Source organism: Colossoma macropomum, unplaced genomic scaffold (genome assembly GCF_904425465.1).
Source record: "Colossoma macropomum unplaced genomic scaffold, Colossoma_macropomum, whole genome shotgun sequence".
Taxonomy (NCBI): domain Eukaryota; kingdom Metazoa; phylum Chordata; class Actinopteri; order Characiformes; family Serrasalmidae; genus Colossoma; species Colossoma macropomum.
The window spans coordinates 32,772,315-32,789,579 of record NW_023494790.1 but is presented as its reverse complement, the minus strand read 5'-3'; the positions used below and the strand labels follow the sequence as shown (position 1 = coordinate 32,789,579).

The 17,265-nt window shown below is 37.0% G+C and overlaps 2 protein-coding genes across 4 annotated transcripts in view; both read left to right on the top strand.

The window, feature by feature from the left end:
* Positions 1-17,265, top strand: part of LOC118809643 — a 39,436-nt gene that overhangs the window by 8,031 nt on the left and 14,140 nt on the right. Inside the window, exons 1-5 of one of the 2 annotated variants that reach the window (XM_036573123.1) lie at positions 13,184-13,215; positions 13,307-13,396; positions 13,501-13,524; positions 14,563-14,604; positions 16,654-16,707. In XM_036573123.1, the coding sequence (XP_036429016.1) occupies positions 13,333-13,396; positions 13,501-13,524; positions 14,563-14,604; positions 16,654-16,707 (184 nt within the window). In that variant the 5' untranslated portion in view covers positions 13,184-13,215; positions 13,307-13,332. Of the gene's footprint in view, positions 1-13,183; positions 13,216-13,306; positions 13,397-13,500; positions 13,525-14,562; positions 14,605-16,653; positions 16,708-17,265 lie in introns of those variants that run through there. The other variant, XM_036573124.1, reaches the window with a different exon arrangement.
* Positions 620-8,990, top strand: LOC118809646 (sushi, nidogen and EGF-like domain-containing protein 1). 2 transcript variants are annotated; one of them, XM_036573129.1, is made up of 8 exons: positions 620-717; positions 3,139-3,396; positions 3,476-3,574; positions 3,680-3,822; positions 6,420-6,556; positions 6,642-6,920; positions 8,142-8,222; positions 8,377-8,990. In XM_036573129.1, the coding sequence occupies exons 4-7, from the start codon at positions 3,702-3,704 to the stop codon at positions 8,151-8,153; spliced, it is 549 nt and encodes a 182-aa protein (XP_036429022.1). In that variant the 5' UTR covers positions 620-717; positions 3,139-3,396; positions 3,476-3,574; positions 3,680-3,701; the 3' UTR covers positions 8,154-8,222; positions 8,377-8,990. The 2 variants fall into 2 exon arrangements, with proteins under 2 accessions (XP_036429022.1, XP_036429021.1); XM_036573128.1 differs by lacking the exons at positions 8,142-8,222; positions 8,377-8,990 and having other exon boundaries at positions 6,642-7,196.

Below are 17,265 nucleotides of genomic sequence, written 5' to 3'. Positions count from 1 at the left end.
GTTGGGGGATTCTTAATAAACCCCTACTGTGTCCAACTACTTTGAAAAAACTGTAGTGTCACATGAAAAACTTTGGGTGCCCGTTGTCAAATTACATGGCTTATGGATTTTCTCAGTGACATTTAATGCACAATTGCTGTTTATTTGCAGAGGAATTACACAGGAAAAGTGGTCAATGCAAAAATTATGACACACTTGTTGAACTCAGCAATTGTAACGGTGACAGACCGAACCAGTTGCTCGCAGCAGAGGCTTGGGTTAAGATCTCTAATACCAAAGGGGTTTTCCAAAGTCACAGCTGATAAACCAAAGCAGAAAGTCAAAAAATCAGAAACCCAACACAGAACTAAAGGGTACAGAGTCCTGAGTCACATGACGGAGCGAGGAGTTCTGTGAACTGTAGTCTGAGGCAGCCATACTGGCTGTAGTATTAGCCGGGCTGGAGGGAGGCGTGACAGCAATATATGTATGTATGTATGTATGTATGTATATATAATAACACATCCTACTATATATATATATATATATATATATATATATATATATATATATATATATATATATATGTTATGCCACGAGAGGCTGTGCTTTATCATGATTTCCCAGTGTGTCTTAGTGGAGTATAATCACTGCGTGACTGGTGCGGGTGTCAAAGGAAGGAATTCCTATACAACACCCCACACAGCATACTCAGACTACGCCACCCCAATTTACTGGGTAAGGGGCCCCACACTGGAATACTCAAATGAGTTAAACAGAGCTGTTCCGCAATATTTACAATTTATTTATTAACTTTCAGCAAAAAAAAAAATTAAGAAGAAGAGCTGTCCACAATATTCCCAATATAACCATTAAGAGCAACAACAGTGTGAAATAAGAGGTGCATGAACACTAACCTTAATTATCACAGTTTAGGTATTAAAAACACAGTGCTCAGAAGGGTACAAATTCAATACACCCTCAAATATAAATAAAGCAATACAATCCAAAATTATTGCACAACACTTCAAAAGAAAAAAAAAATATTTATATCATCAAAACAAACAAAACACCACAAACTAACTGCATATCCTGTAACAAAACCAAAATCCCAAAATAATCTCAGCACAAATCTGAGTGATGAAATTGTACACTTCTAAACACAAAAAAGAAGAAAAGAAAAAGGAAAAAAATCAAAATGCTATATTTATGGCAAAGAAATATGACCCAAGTCTCACTGTAATGAGCAATTAACCCACACACTCTTTAATGAAACCTCTACCATAGATAGGCACACAAGTGCAAATATTATTCCCAAATGTAAATATAAAAATAATATCAATGGGCAGCTGAACAGCAAATCTCAAAATAGTGCATATGAAAATACCTTAAAATAGGCGTCTCAGTGCAAATATCTCAGAAGGTATCTGTAAAAGAAAACCCGGAGGAAAACAGTGGCCTGCAGACAACCAGGCTTTGACCCACTGCAAAGAGACAAACTGACATTACCAGAGATACTTTTATTTAGGCTTATGAAATAAAACCTCCACAGCTCTTTGAACCTACATCTCTAACCTCAATTTATGTATACATTCAAAAGTTAGAAAATACTATACAGAAAGCAGATAGTTCTTATGCACCATTATTACTAGCATACATATACATACATATATATACATACATATATATATATATATATGTGTGTGTGTGTGTGTGTGTGTGTGTGTGTGTGTGTACACACATCCATGTACATGCCTCTAAGTGTATATATGGAGGCCAAAATTACACCTTCAGTCCCAAAATAGCACATACCTATTTAACCTGCAATCATACTCCTTCAGAAGCTTAAGCACCGTATAGACCCTACCATTGTAGAAAGAAAGAGGGGAAAAATGAAACTAAGGGGAAATACACTTAATACCGGCACATTCCCTTCAAGTTAACACATCCCAACGTTGCTTAATGCCACCGCAACAATCTGCAAATCCACCCAATAGTGCTTTTCGCCCCTGTTTACTTTAACTACGCAATGAATGAAACGCTACCCACCGGTACTCAGGCTGGAGACCTACTTCTAATTACGAATGGACTTCTTTTTGGTGTGTTTACCAAACCTCAGTCATCTAAAATCAAAGTGATCACAAACAAGTAAATATAACACCCATGTTTCAAACATGAAGAAGCAAGTGGATCTTACAAGCCTACCAGGACTCGTTCTTCCAACACCGACAGCAGTTCGCGGCAAACAATTCAAGCTCCCCTTTGTCTGCCCAAAAGCGGCAAGTGAGTTAAATTCCAATACCGGAACTTTTATCGTCCCTACCAGGCATACCACACTATTTGCATGCAAAACTAAAACTATAGGGAGTGGATAGATTGGAAGGAGAACTAATCAGTCACTCTTTATAGAAAGAAAAAAGCATAAAAATGAAATGGGGAAAAAAAACTTTCTTTGTAGTGTTCGTTTATGGCTTGCACCAATGTCTCAGTTCCACCAGATGGCAGCAATGAAGCTTTATTTTCCACCAACCATACTACAACTGTAACACAACAACCTTCAGTGGCTTACTGATTTTATAAACCGTCGAAAATGTGGCACAGTAATCCATAATACAATCAATTAGTGCAGTCATATTTATGCATATGAAGTATTTTACAATGCTTTGAAAGAGCTTGAGGCTTATTTTAGAACTGAATCTGTCCATTCTATAATAAAGGCTCCTAAAAAGATAACAAAACACATCCACTTGTTAAAAAGCATCCAAAATGTATCTTTTGTGCACGTCATAGAACATCTGTAGGAAGAAAACAGTGGTTCAATCTGTGTTTGGTCTGTTTAAATGTATTTGGTCCATATGGCATTGATATATCCCATGAACCTCACTACAGATCATTTGTATAAATTTGTATAGATGTGCACATCTCATTTGTCTGGATTACAATTTGATTAAAGACCAGTGAAACATTCAAACAGCAAATGACTGAGATTTCAAATGTGTTTTGATTTACTTATTTATTCTGTTTTCTAATGATTGATTTCTCAGCTAAATATTGACTGTTTACTGACCTGTTTACTGGTAATATTTTTTCTGAGCTACTGAATGAGTCTTTAGGGTAACTTTATTACTCAGAATTCTGTTGTGATTATTTCTTTTTCAGCTCAGTATGGATGGTATCCTGTCTTTTGAGCCCCTCTACCCTAATGGCTATGATCTGACTCTGAACAAAGACATCATTGCTCCACTGTGGACTGACATTTACTCTTACACCAGTGGAAACATCTCTTATGAGCAAGCAACAAATGGGTCTTTGATTGAACTAGCTACTAATGAAATGAACAGGATGTTCCCTGGGTTGAACTTCTCTGCTTCCTGGGTCTTGGTTGGCACTTGGGAGAAGATGGAATCAGAACCTAATGTAGGAGTAATAGTCTGTCCTTAGAATTCAGTCACTGACTCCAAGCAGGACAAATTTTAACATCTTTCTTCTCTTGAAGGAGGTGACTTTCCAAGTCGTCCTGATCTCTGACAGCAAAAACCGTTCTTATGTCCTGATGAACTATGGATCCATCACTCCTGATCCACTATTATGGATGGTAAGAGAAGCATGATCATTTATGTTTTAACTAATTGTACAATGCTTTATAATGTTCCAATAAGAAGTAGGCAAATAAATAACATTTACTATGATTTTATTTCAGTTATCTTTTTTAGGTAGGCTATATGACTGAGAACCACACACATTATTTCAGCATTCAGGCACCCAGTACCTCTAACCTGTCTTCCACTACTAATGTTGGAATACCTGGTCGCTGGGCTTTCCGTGTTGATGGTGCAGTCTCTGGTGAGTTTACTGTTATTTTTTCTTTGAGATGATGTGCAGCTTGATGCATCAGTGCACTGTTAAAATTAAACTCTGACTGATGTATTGGTTTGCTGGTAATATTGCCTAATATTGGTGACCTGCAGTTTTATTGTAATTCTTTTATTATAATTATTATATCAAAATATCACCAAGGACACACCGTTCATTATCTTACTTTGCTGCTGTATCTCGGGTTTCAAACTTCGAATCTGCTGATGATAAGGGAAAAACCTTACACAGTTGTACTAATGGGAACCCTAATACATGTCACCCTATGTTTCATGTACAGTGCCTTGTAAATGTATTTAACCGTCTTAAAAGTCACCAGATTTGTCTGGATCACAATATGCATCATCATCATTAGTCCAGATAGGGTTGCGGTAGCAGTTGGGAGAGCAGAGAATCCCAGATGGCCCTGTCCCCTGCAACTTCCTCCAGATCATTCCTCCTCAAGCCACTCCCAGGCCTGTTTGGAGATATAATCCCTCCAGTGGGTCCTAGGACAACCCTGGGGTCTAGTCCCAGTAGGCTATGCCTGGTAAACCTCCAACGGGAGGCGTCCAGGGGGCATCCTGATCAGATGCCGACATTCTCATTTGAAGTCAGAGTTTCTCCACCCCTGCCAAATATAGTTTGGGTGAAGCCACCCCAACTGCTCCTGAGCCGCCGGATAGTTGTCCAGAACATCCTTGAAGCCAACCGAAAGTCTTTTTCCATGGCCTCGCCAAACTCCTCCCACACCCTGGATTTTGCTTCCGCCATCGTTGCCGCTGCCGCCTTTTTGCCTGTCAGTAACTATCTGCTGAGTCGGGAGTCCTCTGAGCCATCCAGTCCTCTTTCTTCAGCTTGATGGCCTCCCTCATCATCCTCCAGGGTGTTCTTGGGTTTCCATCCTGACAAGCACCAAAAAGCTTTTGGCCACAGTTTGTGGATTCCATAATGGAGGTTTTGGACCTCCATTCAGACTCCCTACCTCCTCTGGCACAAAAGAAAAGTTATCCCAGAGGTGGGACTTAAAATAATTCTGAACAGGGGCCTCTGCCAGTCATTCCCAGCACATCCTCATTTTTCACTTGGATCTACCAGGTCTGATAACCAGTCTTCTCTGCCATCTGATCCAATTCACCACCAGATGGTGATTGGTTGACAGCTCAGCACTTCTCTTCACCTAAGTGTCCAGAACATATGGTCTGAAGTCAGATGAAACGAGAACAAAGTTGATCACTGACCTTTGACCCAAAGAGCTCTGGTACCAAGCATAGTTATGAATATCCTTGTGTTCGAACTTGGTGTTCGTTATGGACAATCTATGACTAGCACAGAAGTCTAATAACAATTCACCATTCGTGTTTAGATCAGGCGTGCTGTTCTTCCCAATCTCCACTCTCCAGGTTTCCCAGTCTTGGCCATCATTGAAAACTCCCAGCAAGACTATGAGTAGGAGAGAGACCAACCCCTATCAAGAAGTTTGGTTCCAGAGCCAACACTGTGGGTGGAAATGGGCCCAACTATATCTAGTTGGTACCTCTCAACCTCCTACACAAGCTCCAGCTCCTTCCTCCCCGTGAGGTTACTTTCCATGTACGAAGAGCCAGTTTCCGCCACAGGGGTCCATGCCTCCAAGGGCCTCCCTGCCGTCTCCCACTGCCTATACAATGTGCAATTAAATTAAATTTTAATCATTTAGAGACAGTGCTTACATGTTTCCATGAGTCTCTATCTTGCCAAATTGTTGGTGGGACACTGTTCAGGAAGGTATTAAAAACACACAATATTCAAGGATGCTTCTTTCCTCCAGACTTTACTGCTCACTATGCTACAGCTTTTAGTTCAGAAATTCAATGAGGGGAAATTGGTTAGATTTTAGTTTCGACCTGTAGAACCATTATACTGAATGAACAAAAAAACCCTAGGTATTCAGACCTTACATATCTATAAGTATTCTAAATATTAACATATTACTTCTGTTATGATCTGTTTAAACCCAAAGCATTAATTGAGATAGTAATAAGCTATTATATACAAAACCATCATTTATAAAGTAATTTCTATTGGTAGGTGGCTGTTCTAAGCCCTAACCCTTAAATTTACACTTGTAAAACAATATTTACATTTTTACTTTTTTAAAGATCTTTATTTATTTTTAAGTTGAAAGATTGTGATTAGATTTATTATGGTATAAATTTTTACCTAAAAAAACACCAAAAGGGCTCCACAGGCAGAGTCTTATTTTAACATTTTCTGTTCAGTGCAAAATTAGCTAAAATTCTCAGGTAGTGTTTAGTCCTTTATTTTCATAAAATAAACTATATAGGGTCATTCAAAGGGTCACTGAAAGCAAAGTTCAAACCCGTCTGAACTGCTTTTGAACTAATTTGGTAGAATGATCCAGTAGGCATTACAACTGTATAAACTAACCTAGTAAACACTACTGTTACTGAACTGTATCCCATTGAATTGCAGTGGCAGGCCCAGAATTTCTAAACAATGATTATGAGAGAAAGCCTGACAATATACATTGTAGTTATTTATGTTAAAGATTATTCAGTAATGGAGAACATGTTTTATTCTCACAGTGCCACCAGCACTGTTCTATCCATTAGGCTCGGGCGCAGGAGACACTGTTAATCCCCGCAGTGATGATGGAAGCTCACCTGCTATAAACTTATGGAGTCCATTCTCTCTGTACAGACGCACATATGCTCAACTATATGTGAGTGACTATAATCATTATGAATTTAAATAATATCATTTTTCTTTTGTATAATTATCATGTCTGATTCTGTTTTCACTTGCAGGTCAACAACAATAGACACCTGACGTTTGATCAGCTGTGGGACAGCTATTCACCCACTCAGTTCAGTGCCTATACTGGAAGAGATCTCATCGCTCCACTCTGGACTGATATTGATAATCGTGGAAATGGTAATATCTCATATAATCAGTACACTAGTGGCAGTGTCCTTTCACAGGCCACACGGGACATAAACCAGTACTTTCCAGGAGTGAACTTCACTGCCTCTTGGGTCTTTGTTGCAACATGGGATAAAGTGGCGTACTACAGCTACTCAGGCATGGTAAGATATAGAATTGATAGGAATAAGAGAAACCATGGTGAAACTGAAAGGCATGGCTGTTTTTAATCATCTTAAATGTGCTTAGAATTCCATATTCTAATTTTGGCACTCATGCAACAGATTTTTACACCTTACCAAGGAATGACTTGTACGTGTCAAGTATTATCCAACGTAAATCTGTTGCTCGTGGGTTGGCACCACCATAGTATAGAGAAATGTAAAATAAAATTCAGTTTAAAAAATTGGCATTACCATGAATATACACCGATCAGGCATAACGTCATGACCACCTCCTTGTTTCTACGCTCATTGTCCCTTTTATCAGCTCCACTTACTATATTGGTGCACTTTGTAGTTCTACAGTTACAGACTGGAGTCCATCTGTTTCTCTGATACTTTGTTAGCTCCCTTTTACCCTGTTCTTCAGTGGTCAGGACCCCCATGGACCCTCACAGAGCCGGTACTATTTGGGTGGTGGATCATTCACACAGGATGCTGGGCCTTCCTGGTAAACCAACCTAGTGGCACAATTACAAGAGTTAATCTTTTACTGTGAGGAGAGTTCCTCATTGTAAACTTTTATTCTGAAAATACTGTCACTGATGTTCACTGAAGAAACTTGGGGTGTAACAAAATGCTAATTTCCCAATATGATTTGTATTGTCGTTTTTGTATCACAATACATTTTCAAAACAGAATTGAAAAAGAAATGCTAACATGCTAATGCTTTTATTTATTTTTTAATAATTCACGAAACTTTTTTGGGATTTTTCAAAGCATTTTCAATAGTGTGTGTTGAAAGAGTAGCTTGCACAAGGCATTTTCTTAGAGAATATCAAATAAATAAAATATTAAATGATATGATCATTAGAGGTGGACCCTAGAACCAAATAAAGGTGCAAAATTGTAGCTAATAACATCTCTGTGGAACAAGTTATTTGTTTTGCCTGTTCAGAATTGTCACTTAGCGGCTGTTTGAATCCTGTGGCGTTAAGTAGCTACTGAGACTGTTTTATCCACGAAGCTGAAGTCAGCTTTTTATTAAAATTTTTCCGGTCAACCTTAAATGGACCAGTAGTAACGTGTAGCTGCTCTATTTAAGGTACAAAATTAAAATTCGATTCAGAAAATATATCATCTCATGATAATGAAGAAAAAATAAAAACTAACATGCGCATCATGACACCTTTAGATGACATTGTGATTGTGTGTTTTCCACAGAACACGTTCTAGCAGTGTGACAAAGTCCTGACAAGCTATAACCTGACAGACACCAACAACCACATGATCATTTCGCAGAATGTAAGTTAATCCCTTATTTCTTATTGCAAACTTTCTAATAAACATTCAATGTAGTTCTACACTGTTACTTCTCCTTTATCATTGCATTCAAATCTCTTTCCTGCTCCTCAATTATAAAAATATTGGAGAAATTCAAAACAATATTTCTTTTCAGCTTCAGGATGAACTGAGGAGGAGAGGTGTGGCATCCACTGTAAGAGTGAAAGTGAAACGCGTTCAGAAGAAAAGTCCATGATAGTTCATTCTGTGAGCCAAAAGAATTTGATTGTACTTCACAGTGGAATAAATTCTCAGAATATATTTGATCAAATTAATTGTGGTATTTTAATACTGTACCCTTTCTTGAAACTACTAACTAAAATGTAGTATTGATTAAACTGCATTATTTTACATTGCACAACAAACTGTGCAAATGAAAAACATGTTTAGACTTTAGTGTGTATCGAATTTAAAATTAAATATATACAGCATGTGCTTTTGATTAGGCAGAAATGGTGCAGGGTTGTAGAATTTTAGCCTGAGGTTGGAGTTTCTACAATTAGCTTTCAGCATTTTTTTCTTTTCTTTAAGTCTTAAGAACTGTATTTGCTTTTAGGGCAGATAGGTGTACATCACTGCCTACTAGGGGTGTAAAAATGCATCATGGAATTGTTAAATCACAATGTAAAACTTTAACAGTATGCATCATGGAGGTGTGACAAGGCATCATGGGTAATGGACATTCTATTAATTATGCCGGTAACACTTTCTATGAATGTCACCTTTGTAATCATCTATAAACACATTTATAACATGTTATAATGCATTCATAAGGCATTATAAACATGGTTATAAATCTTTATAAAAATGAATTACACTGCATTACACTTTATAGCCATGTTTATTATACATTATGAATTGTTAATATAATGCATTATAAGTAGTGTTATTAACATGTTATACTGTCAGTGCCAAAGAAGTCAGTCCCAGCTTGGAGAGCATAAATAAAGACAAATACACAGTTTATTTTTGCCCTGAGATTTCCAGCATTATATATCTCACCATTGTTGCTGTTAGGACTCTTTGGGGCTTCAGTCCTGAATATTCAGATCCTCCAAACAGGCTGTCCAGCCTAGAATTGCTGCTACACTGTGCTTTTCTTAACCAGCGCTCTCACTTTAAATGTTACATTACATCACAGCAAACCAAGTACAAAAACACTACTGATGGCATCACTAGTGTAAACTCTGACATTTGAAGCCTGTAATGAGCTTTATTGTGTGTGTTTTAGTGTTTCAGTCAATCCTTCAGTAAATACTTCAACTTGAAGCCTCACTCTGAACACTGGAGGAGGCTTTAGTACAGTACGCTTCACTTTACTTAGAGCGGACAAATACAACTTATGAGCTCTAATAATTTGTTATGATCGGTACTTATAATGTATTATGTTAACAATTCATAATGCATAATAAGCATGTCTATAACGTGTAATGCATTTTTATAAATATTTATAGCCATGATTATGATGCCTTATGAATGCATTATAACATGTTATAAATGTGTTTATAGATGCTTACAAAGGTGACTTTCATAGAAAACCATTATGCCTTCTAATGCAAATACATTGCTTAAATGCCAATGTTTGTCATAAACCAGCACCAATCAGAACCTCACTCCAGCAGTCCTCCTGCCTCCCAACTCTACTGTCATTACTAAGCTACATTATTGTCATCAGTTTTCTTCATTTGAATTTTGTGCAGATATATTGGAAATGTGTTGGGCGCAGTGTTGAACCTCTACTGCCTGCTGTACTAATATTACAAACAATGAACAACATGAACCGCACTGTCCAACTTTATGTGGTAACTTTTTTGCTGGTAATTTCAAAAGCTCTTCTTTGCTGATGTTCACATGAAGTCTGTTCATTTATTTTGGGGTAATCTTGAGTTTGAGAGAGTTTCTCTATTACAACTGTGAAGTCTATACAGTAAGTACATGCTGTGTTGAGTTTGTCGTTTTTTTACTCCTCACTACACTGATTAATTTAACTCTGTAGAACAGTTTTCCTGTACTGGTACTCTTCCTGTGAAAACATGTGATTTAACTCATTGGTTTATTCCCAAACCCTTTACAAGGTTAAAATGAACATTCAAATATGAAGGCTTACAAGTATTACAAGATTTCAAAAACATTATTGGAGACATTTGGTCAACTTTGATTCTGCATAAGCTTGTCTTGGGCCTGTCTGAGGGGTGTATTAACTGTATGGACCAAAAGTGTTATTGAATATTCACAGTGTATCACCTGTAAAAGTCATTTTTCCTTATTTTCTTTTTGTCACTAGATGTCGGAAAACTTTGAATAAAGTTCAACAAGAACAACTTGCAGTCCAGTGGATTTTGTAATTACCTGCACCCACAAGGCACAACCGAGCACTACTCCTGGACTATTTGTGTGCTACAAGGGTCCATATGTGGGCCAGCATAATTTCTCACTGTCATAACTACAACATGTCTAGATCAGTTTCAAAGGGGCTACTGAGACTCTGTCCTGGCACCCAGGTGGTAGAACGAACATTCACTGGCTGTCTGAACAGACTGCCTTGTGATCTTCAAACAACAAATGAAGACCCCTCACTTTGTAAAGCATATAAGTTGATGAACACTTATGATGAACTTACTATGTTTCATTCTTTATCTTTCTATCTAGCACTGGCTTCTGTTTCTGGCAGTGTCTGAGCTCAAGGGTAGTTTAGACTCTAACCTGTTTGTTCTAGCTATAATACAATGCCTGAGTGGACAACAAAACAATTTCATAAGCGTCTACTAAGTGCAAATCAATATAAATTCACTGCATGATTCATAATTATGAGACAATAAGTCGGAAGATTCTGATAAAGCTGGACAAATAACACACCTAGAAGAGCAGCCCAGAGCCCAGGCTGTACTACGCAAGATTTTTGCTAAATTTGACAGAAGTACTTTTGCCGAGTCAGGAGAAAAACATATGCTAAAATGTGGTGTGTGCGCTGCTGTAAGTTGCCCTGTAAAGCTTGAAATAATAATATTAAAATTAAGTGACCCTTATTAGTCCCACAATGTGGAAATTTCACAATTAATATTAAAAATCAGTGACTTCTGGTCAGGTTCTTTTCAGACCATATCATTTGGCTTTACGTATTGGCGTCATGGGCTCAAAAAGATGATCCAGCTCGATGTTTAGGGCTCTACATTATACTGATGAAGATATCATGATAACAGTAGATACTTCACCCACATCCTCAGAAAACACATCCTTCACCAAGTTTTGACTGAGTTATACATTGCCACCAGAGAGGTCTCCAAACCCCCAAAACATACATAGTGCAGCTCTAAAGATTAATTATCATGTTACCTGCCTTAAATAACCCAATAAATCATGTACTACTTTAGGCATGAAGAGTTTTGAGAAATGCTTATGCACTTAATTAATCTTAAGAAGGCGTTTAGTTACCTGTATGCTAAATGAAATCATCTTTTTTCTCTCAGGTGGAGAAGTAAGTTGGTGCAGTGATGAGACATTATTCCCAAACCGTAGAGGTGTAAATAAATGCGAACTGTAGAGGAAATAAGTTTTGAACAAATTAAAATTCTCTGGCTATTTTTAACCCTTCAAAAAAGGTGGGTGTATGTTAAATGTCTGTTTCATTACTGTGTAAATAGTTCCTCCCTCACATTTTCAGTATTCAGTTAATCGAACCAAAATAAGCAAATCGAATTGTGAAGAAATGTCATAATTCAATCATTTTTTAAATGACTGTAAATGAATAGCATTTTTATGAGGTGTGAGATTTACACCTCAGTCATTCATACGACTGCAGCTGTAGAAGGTCACAGCTCACAATGCTTATGTGCTTATAAACTTAAAAAAGTCACTTCTTGCTGAAATTCAGTGTTAAAAATGCCCTCCCACCCACCCACCCCCCCCACCACACCATCCTGTCAACACAGCAGCAGTTAGCCTTTTCAGTTTGTTTGGTTGGTTTGTGAACTTTTGTCACCTGTCACCTTCGACATACCTTGACATACCTACCATACGACATGAGTTTGCCTGTGCATCATATCTCGTCTAACAGGTATGACTAAGACAAGAAGCTGGCAAAGAACAAGTTGTGCTTTGTCACAGTTTCCACAGTCACTCCTGGAACTTCCATGATCCGTTATCTTACATCGAATCAAAGTTCTGCCAGAAAATAAAAGCTACAATAAAATTGAGTGCCATGAAAAAAGGAAAAGCCATAGGGTTGTTTATGTTGCCATGGTTACAATAATAATACTACTAATAATAACATATTATTAATACATCACAACAATACTTTTACATATGATTATCATAGAATAAAGTGTTACATGTATGTGTATGTGTGGTATATGTAATTATTACATTTATTTATCTATTTATCTCAACAAGAAAAATGGACTTGAATTAGGGCGATATGGCAAAAACATCATATTATGGTGCTTCAAGATGTTTTAATGATACATAATGTGCATCACAATGTGTAGTTTTTCCTGAGATTTAAAAAGTTGGAACAGACAAAATGGAACCTGTAGTGCCACACATAATAAAATACTATACGAATGATAATAAACCTACAGCTACCATGATTTTACTCAATATATTACAAGCTGCATTGCACTAAATACAATTGAACAGGTCTAATTCTGTTCACTGTGTCATCATGTCATCAGTCAGTGCCCCTGCAGAACACCCTTTTAAAACACCTCAGCCCTGCATGTTAAAATGAATGATTAATAATAAATTATTAATAAACACATACAGAAAAATCTTCCAATATTAACAAATATTGGAAACGATTTGTCACTAATACAGTCTAAGCATAGCGTGCAAGGATACATTTCCTTATCAGCTTTGTGAAAAGCAGGTTTGGGGAGTTGAACACATTTAAACCTGGTGCTCAGTGAAGTGCTTCAGTCTGAGCTCAGGAACACAGAGCAGTGCTCTTCTGTCTGAGGTTAGTGATCTACAGCTCATAAGATCTGACGGCACCACATGCTGGTACAAGATCTAAAGTAAGGTTCATGTTTTTTGTTTTTCTTTTACAGATTGGAACATTTAAGTCTATGTGGCAATGAGGAGTTCAGCTATAATGTCGGGGGAATCTCTGAAGATGGTGGCAATCATATTAATGATAAGTATGTTCTTTAAATGCTTTTCTCTGTAACTGGCTCAGTTAACTGGAAGTTACACTTAAAAGAGGTGGCTCAATATATGTTTCTGTTCCTTTAACGCTTCATAGGTGGATTTGCAAATGCACAAACAGGTAATTACACTGTATAATAACTTTATTACTGTATATAATAATACTAATAACAATTGGAGCTTTATTGTCCACTCAGAGAATGTATTTTAGCTCAAGGGTAGTCTCGACCTACAAAGAGGTCCAAACTATCATTGAGCTAAGAAGTGGCAGAGATAAAATCTTAATATTTACTTGTGCCTTGCGGTTTGATCACAATAGTGGTGGCTTAATGATTAGGATGTCCAGTGCTTAAATGGGGGCATCATTGTACTCCTTTAAAAAAAAGAAGATATAAATCTACTGAAGACAGTAAAGGACTAAGCTGTTTCAACAGCCAGAGGAAGTTCATTTTAACCATTGTGTCGATTCTTATCATCTTCTAATATCTTCTATTATTTCTATTATCTTCTATTATCTTATCTACCATCCTGTGTGGTGCATATTTGACTTTCTAGTAAAGCAACAGTGTTTTAAATCAAATGCAGTGTGATACAGGATGGCAGTGGATAGAATCCAGCCATGAAATGACATGGCTGAAGCTTAAAAACAAGCCATGTTTTTTAGAAGAATTATTTTAGCAGAAGTATTTCCAGATACGCATAACCACTTGGTCTTTCTGGAGTTCAGCCATAGGTAAAGAGCTACCATTCATATTAAGCTGTCAGTCAGACGAGTCAAGATTACTACCTGAATATTTGAAGGTGGAAAACATGTCATAGATGTAGCAGGAAAAGCCATGCAAAGACATAAAATCACCAAAACAGAGGATATAGAGGCAAAAGAGAAGCGGGCCAAATATGGAGTCTTGCGGGACACCAGTGAAATGTTTGCGTTAAACTGATATTTTCCATTTAAAAAGCAATGCATTTTGATAAAGCTGTATGAGTGGACGAAATAAGGTTCATCAGTCAACCAGTGAGAGCAACATGTATCTTCTCTATAATTGTGACCTCTCTGAAGTATGTTGTGTGGAACATCAGAGGTGTTGTTTCCTAATGGAACAGCTCATGTGTTACTCTCTTTGTTCTTAAAAATGTATTATTATGGCAATCATCACAGATAGTCCAACAAATTCCACAGCTGCAGATATCGCCATAACAGGTATGTAATGTTTTTATTATCTTTGTTTCTGGATGCCTTGCTAATAGGATGTGTTTTAACCTCTGACGTACACCGTCCTATTTAAAACTATTCTACAATAGGTGCTTGTATATGTGTTTACAATACAAAGCTTTAGTGTAAAATCCATTCAGTCCTGCCACATTAATAAAGGTCTATTCACACCAAGTACTTTTTTCAGATGAAAAAACAGATGCCATTTTTAGCGTAGTGGGACCTTCACACCAAGTCCAAAGAATTTTTGTCTAAACGCTATGAAAATGCAGGAAGAAGATGGAGGAGGAAGAAGAATTGGATGCTTTGAGGAGCACTGAGGATGAATTAGTTATTTTTCTTTTAAGGCACCAACTTAGGGAGTCGATTCTGAAGGTATTTTCTAGGTCAGTCGATTCTGAAGGTATTTTGGTAACACTTTCTATGAATGTCACCTTTGTAAGCATCTATAAACACATTTATAACATGTTATAATGTATTCATAAGGCATTATAAACATGGCTATAAATATTTATAAAAAAGAATTACACTGAATTACACTTTATAGCCATGTTTATTATACATTATGAATTGTTAATATAATGGATTATAAATAGTGTTAATAACATGTTATACTGTCAGTGCCAATGAAGTCAGCCCCAGCTTGGAGAGCATAAATTACAGACAAATACCAAGCTAACGGTGGTGTACATTACCTTTCCCACATTGGGTAAAACACTGATGGCAGCTCTAGTTTAAACTCTGACATTTGAAGCCTGTAATGTGCTTTATTGTGTACGTTTTAGTGTTTCAGTAAATCCTTCAGTAAATACTTCAACTTGAAGCCTCACTCTTAACACTGGAGGAGGCTTTAGTACAGTATGCTTCACTTTACTTAGAGCGGACAAATACGAGCTCTTATGAGCTCTTATAATTTGTTATGATCAGTACTTATAACGTATTATGTTAACAATTTATAATGCATAATAAACATGGCTATAACGTATAATGCATTTTTATAAATATTTATAGCCATGTTTATAATGCCTTATGAATGTATTATAACATGTTATGAATGTGTTTATAGATGCTTACAAAGGCGACATTCATAGAAAGTGTTACCGGTATTTTCTAGGTCAGTGGGGGAATTCAAAGCTCTGCTTCTGCTTGGTGCTCCTCTCGTTAAAAAGGAGCTTTCATTAGTGAGGAAAGCTCATAGTGTCAGGTTCTTTGTGGAAATGAACAGACTAGGATCTACCTAGTTAAAGGAAAAAACTCCTCATACAGTTACTGTAACATACAGCCATTCTCCATCCTTTCAGCTTTGCTCATATATTTGTGAAAGACGGCATCAACATACATGTGTTTATTTTCAAATCTTGATGTGTTTATTTCATCTGTAAAAATCAGACTTGCGTGAATTGGCCTTAATGTTGCTGCATCACCAGTGCGTTTTGCTTGAAAATTATACTTTAGACTTGATGTACTTCGGTGATAAACAAATTCACATCATGGCAGCTGGAAATAATTTTACTTTATCTAAAGAGCAAAAGCTGTATTTGAGCGAGACTGCTACAGTCACAGGGTCAGCAAGATACAGTATGCGAGCGGCTGCACTTGTAGGGGAAACTCTGAATAGTTCTGAAGGATCAAACTGGAAAAAAAAGTGTGATGACAGACTTTAAAAAACTTGACACCACCAGTTACCACATAACTACCATACTGTCGCTGTTGAAACAAAACCTTATATAAAGAAAATGGAAACTTTACAGGAGAAGGAAAAAACCTCTTTATTTTGAATGGGAGTTAATGGAATAAGATTTCCTCTAAGTATTTTTAGAAAACTTCTGTTGGTCCATTCATCATGAAATTTTAACACAATACAAAGGGTAACTGGACTTTTTAAATTATGTAAGAAAATGAAATGGAATTACAAGATATTTGTGTGACAGCGATGGTATAATACATTAGCATTGCTGTAGTAAAAGCCAAAGTATTTGTTTTTAAAGGACAGGTCATGAGTTGCTCTAATTGTTAATGCAAAATATATTATTATAGACACCAGCAATGTCAGCACAACCACTTCCACAGCTGCACACACTGACACAACAGGTATGTAACTGTTCTCATTGCTTATCAATCCCTTCCTCACTGCTGGTCTAACACGTTTTAACCTCTGATGTGTACTGTCATATTTATAACTGATATACAACAATACATGCACATGTATTTTCAGTATAAAGCCACAGCATAAAGGCCTTTAATTGCAAAACAAGTTCTCATCCTAAACAAAAAAGAATCACTATATTTACAGGGGTGTTTGGGTGTTACGTATTTTGAGAAGAAACATCAGAAAGGTAGTTTCATTATAGAACATCCCATGTGTTCTTATTGTTTTTGCAAAATTGTATTATTCAAGCCATCAGCGTGGAAACCCCAAACAGTTTCACAGCTGCAGACATTAGCACAACAGGTATGTAACTGTTGAATGGACGAAGCTGAACTTTTTTTTGCCAGCAGCTTCTTAGATGAATTTTCCGTTGCACCTTAAATGGTGCAGCAGTTACGTTCTGGCGCTTGACTGCTGCACCATTTAAAGTGGAACGGCAAATTCCAGTACGAAGCTGGTGAATAACAAGTCAGCTTCAGCCTCGTGGTAAATGTTGCACT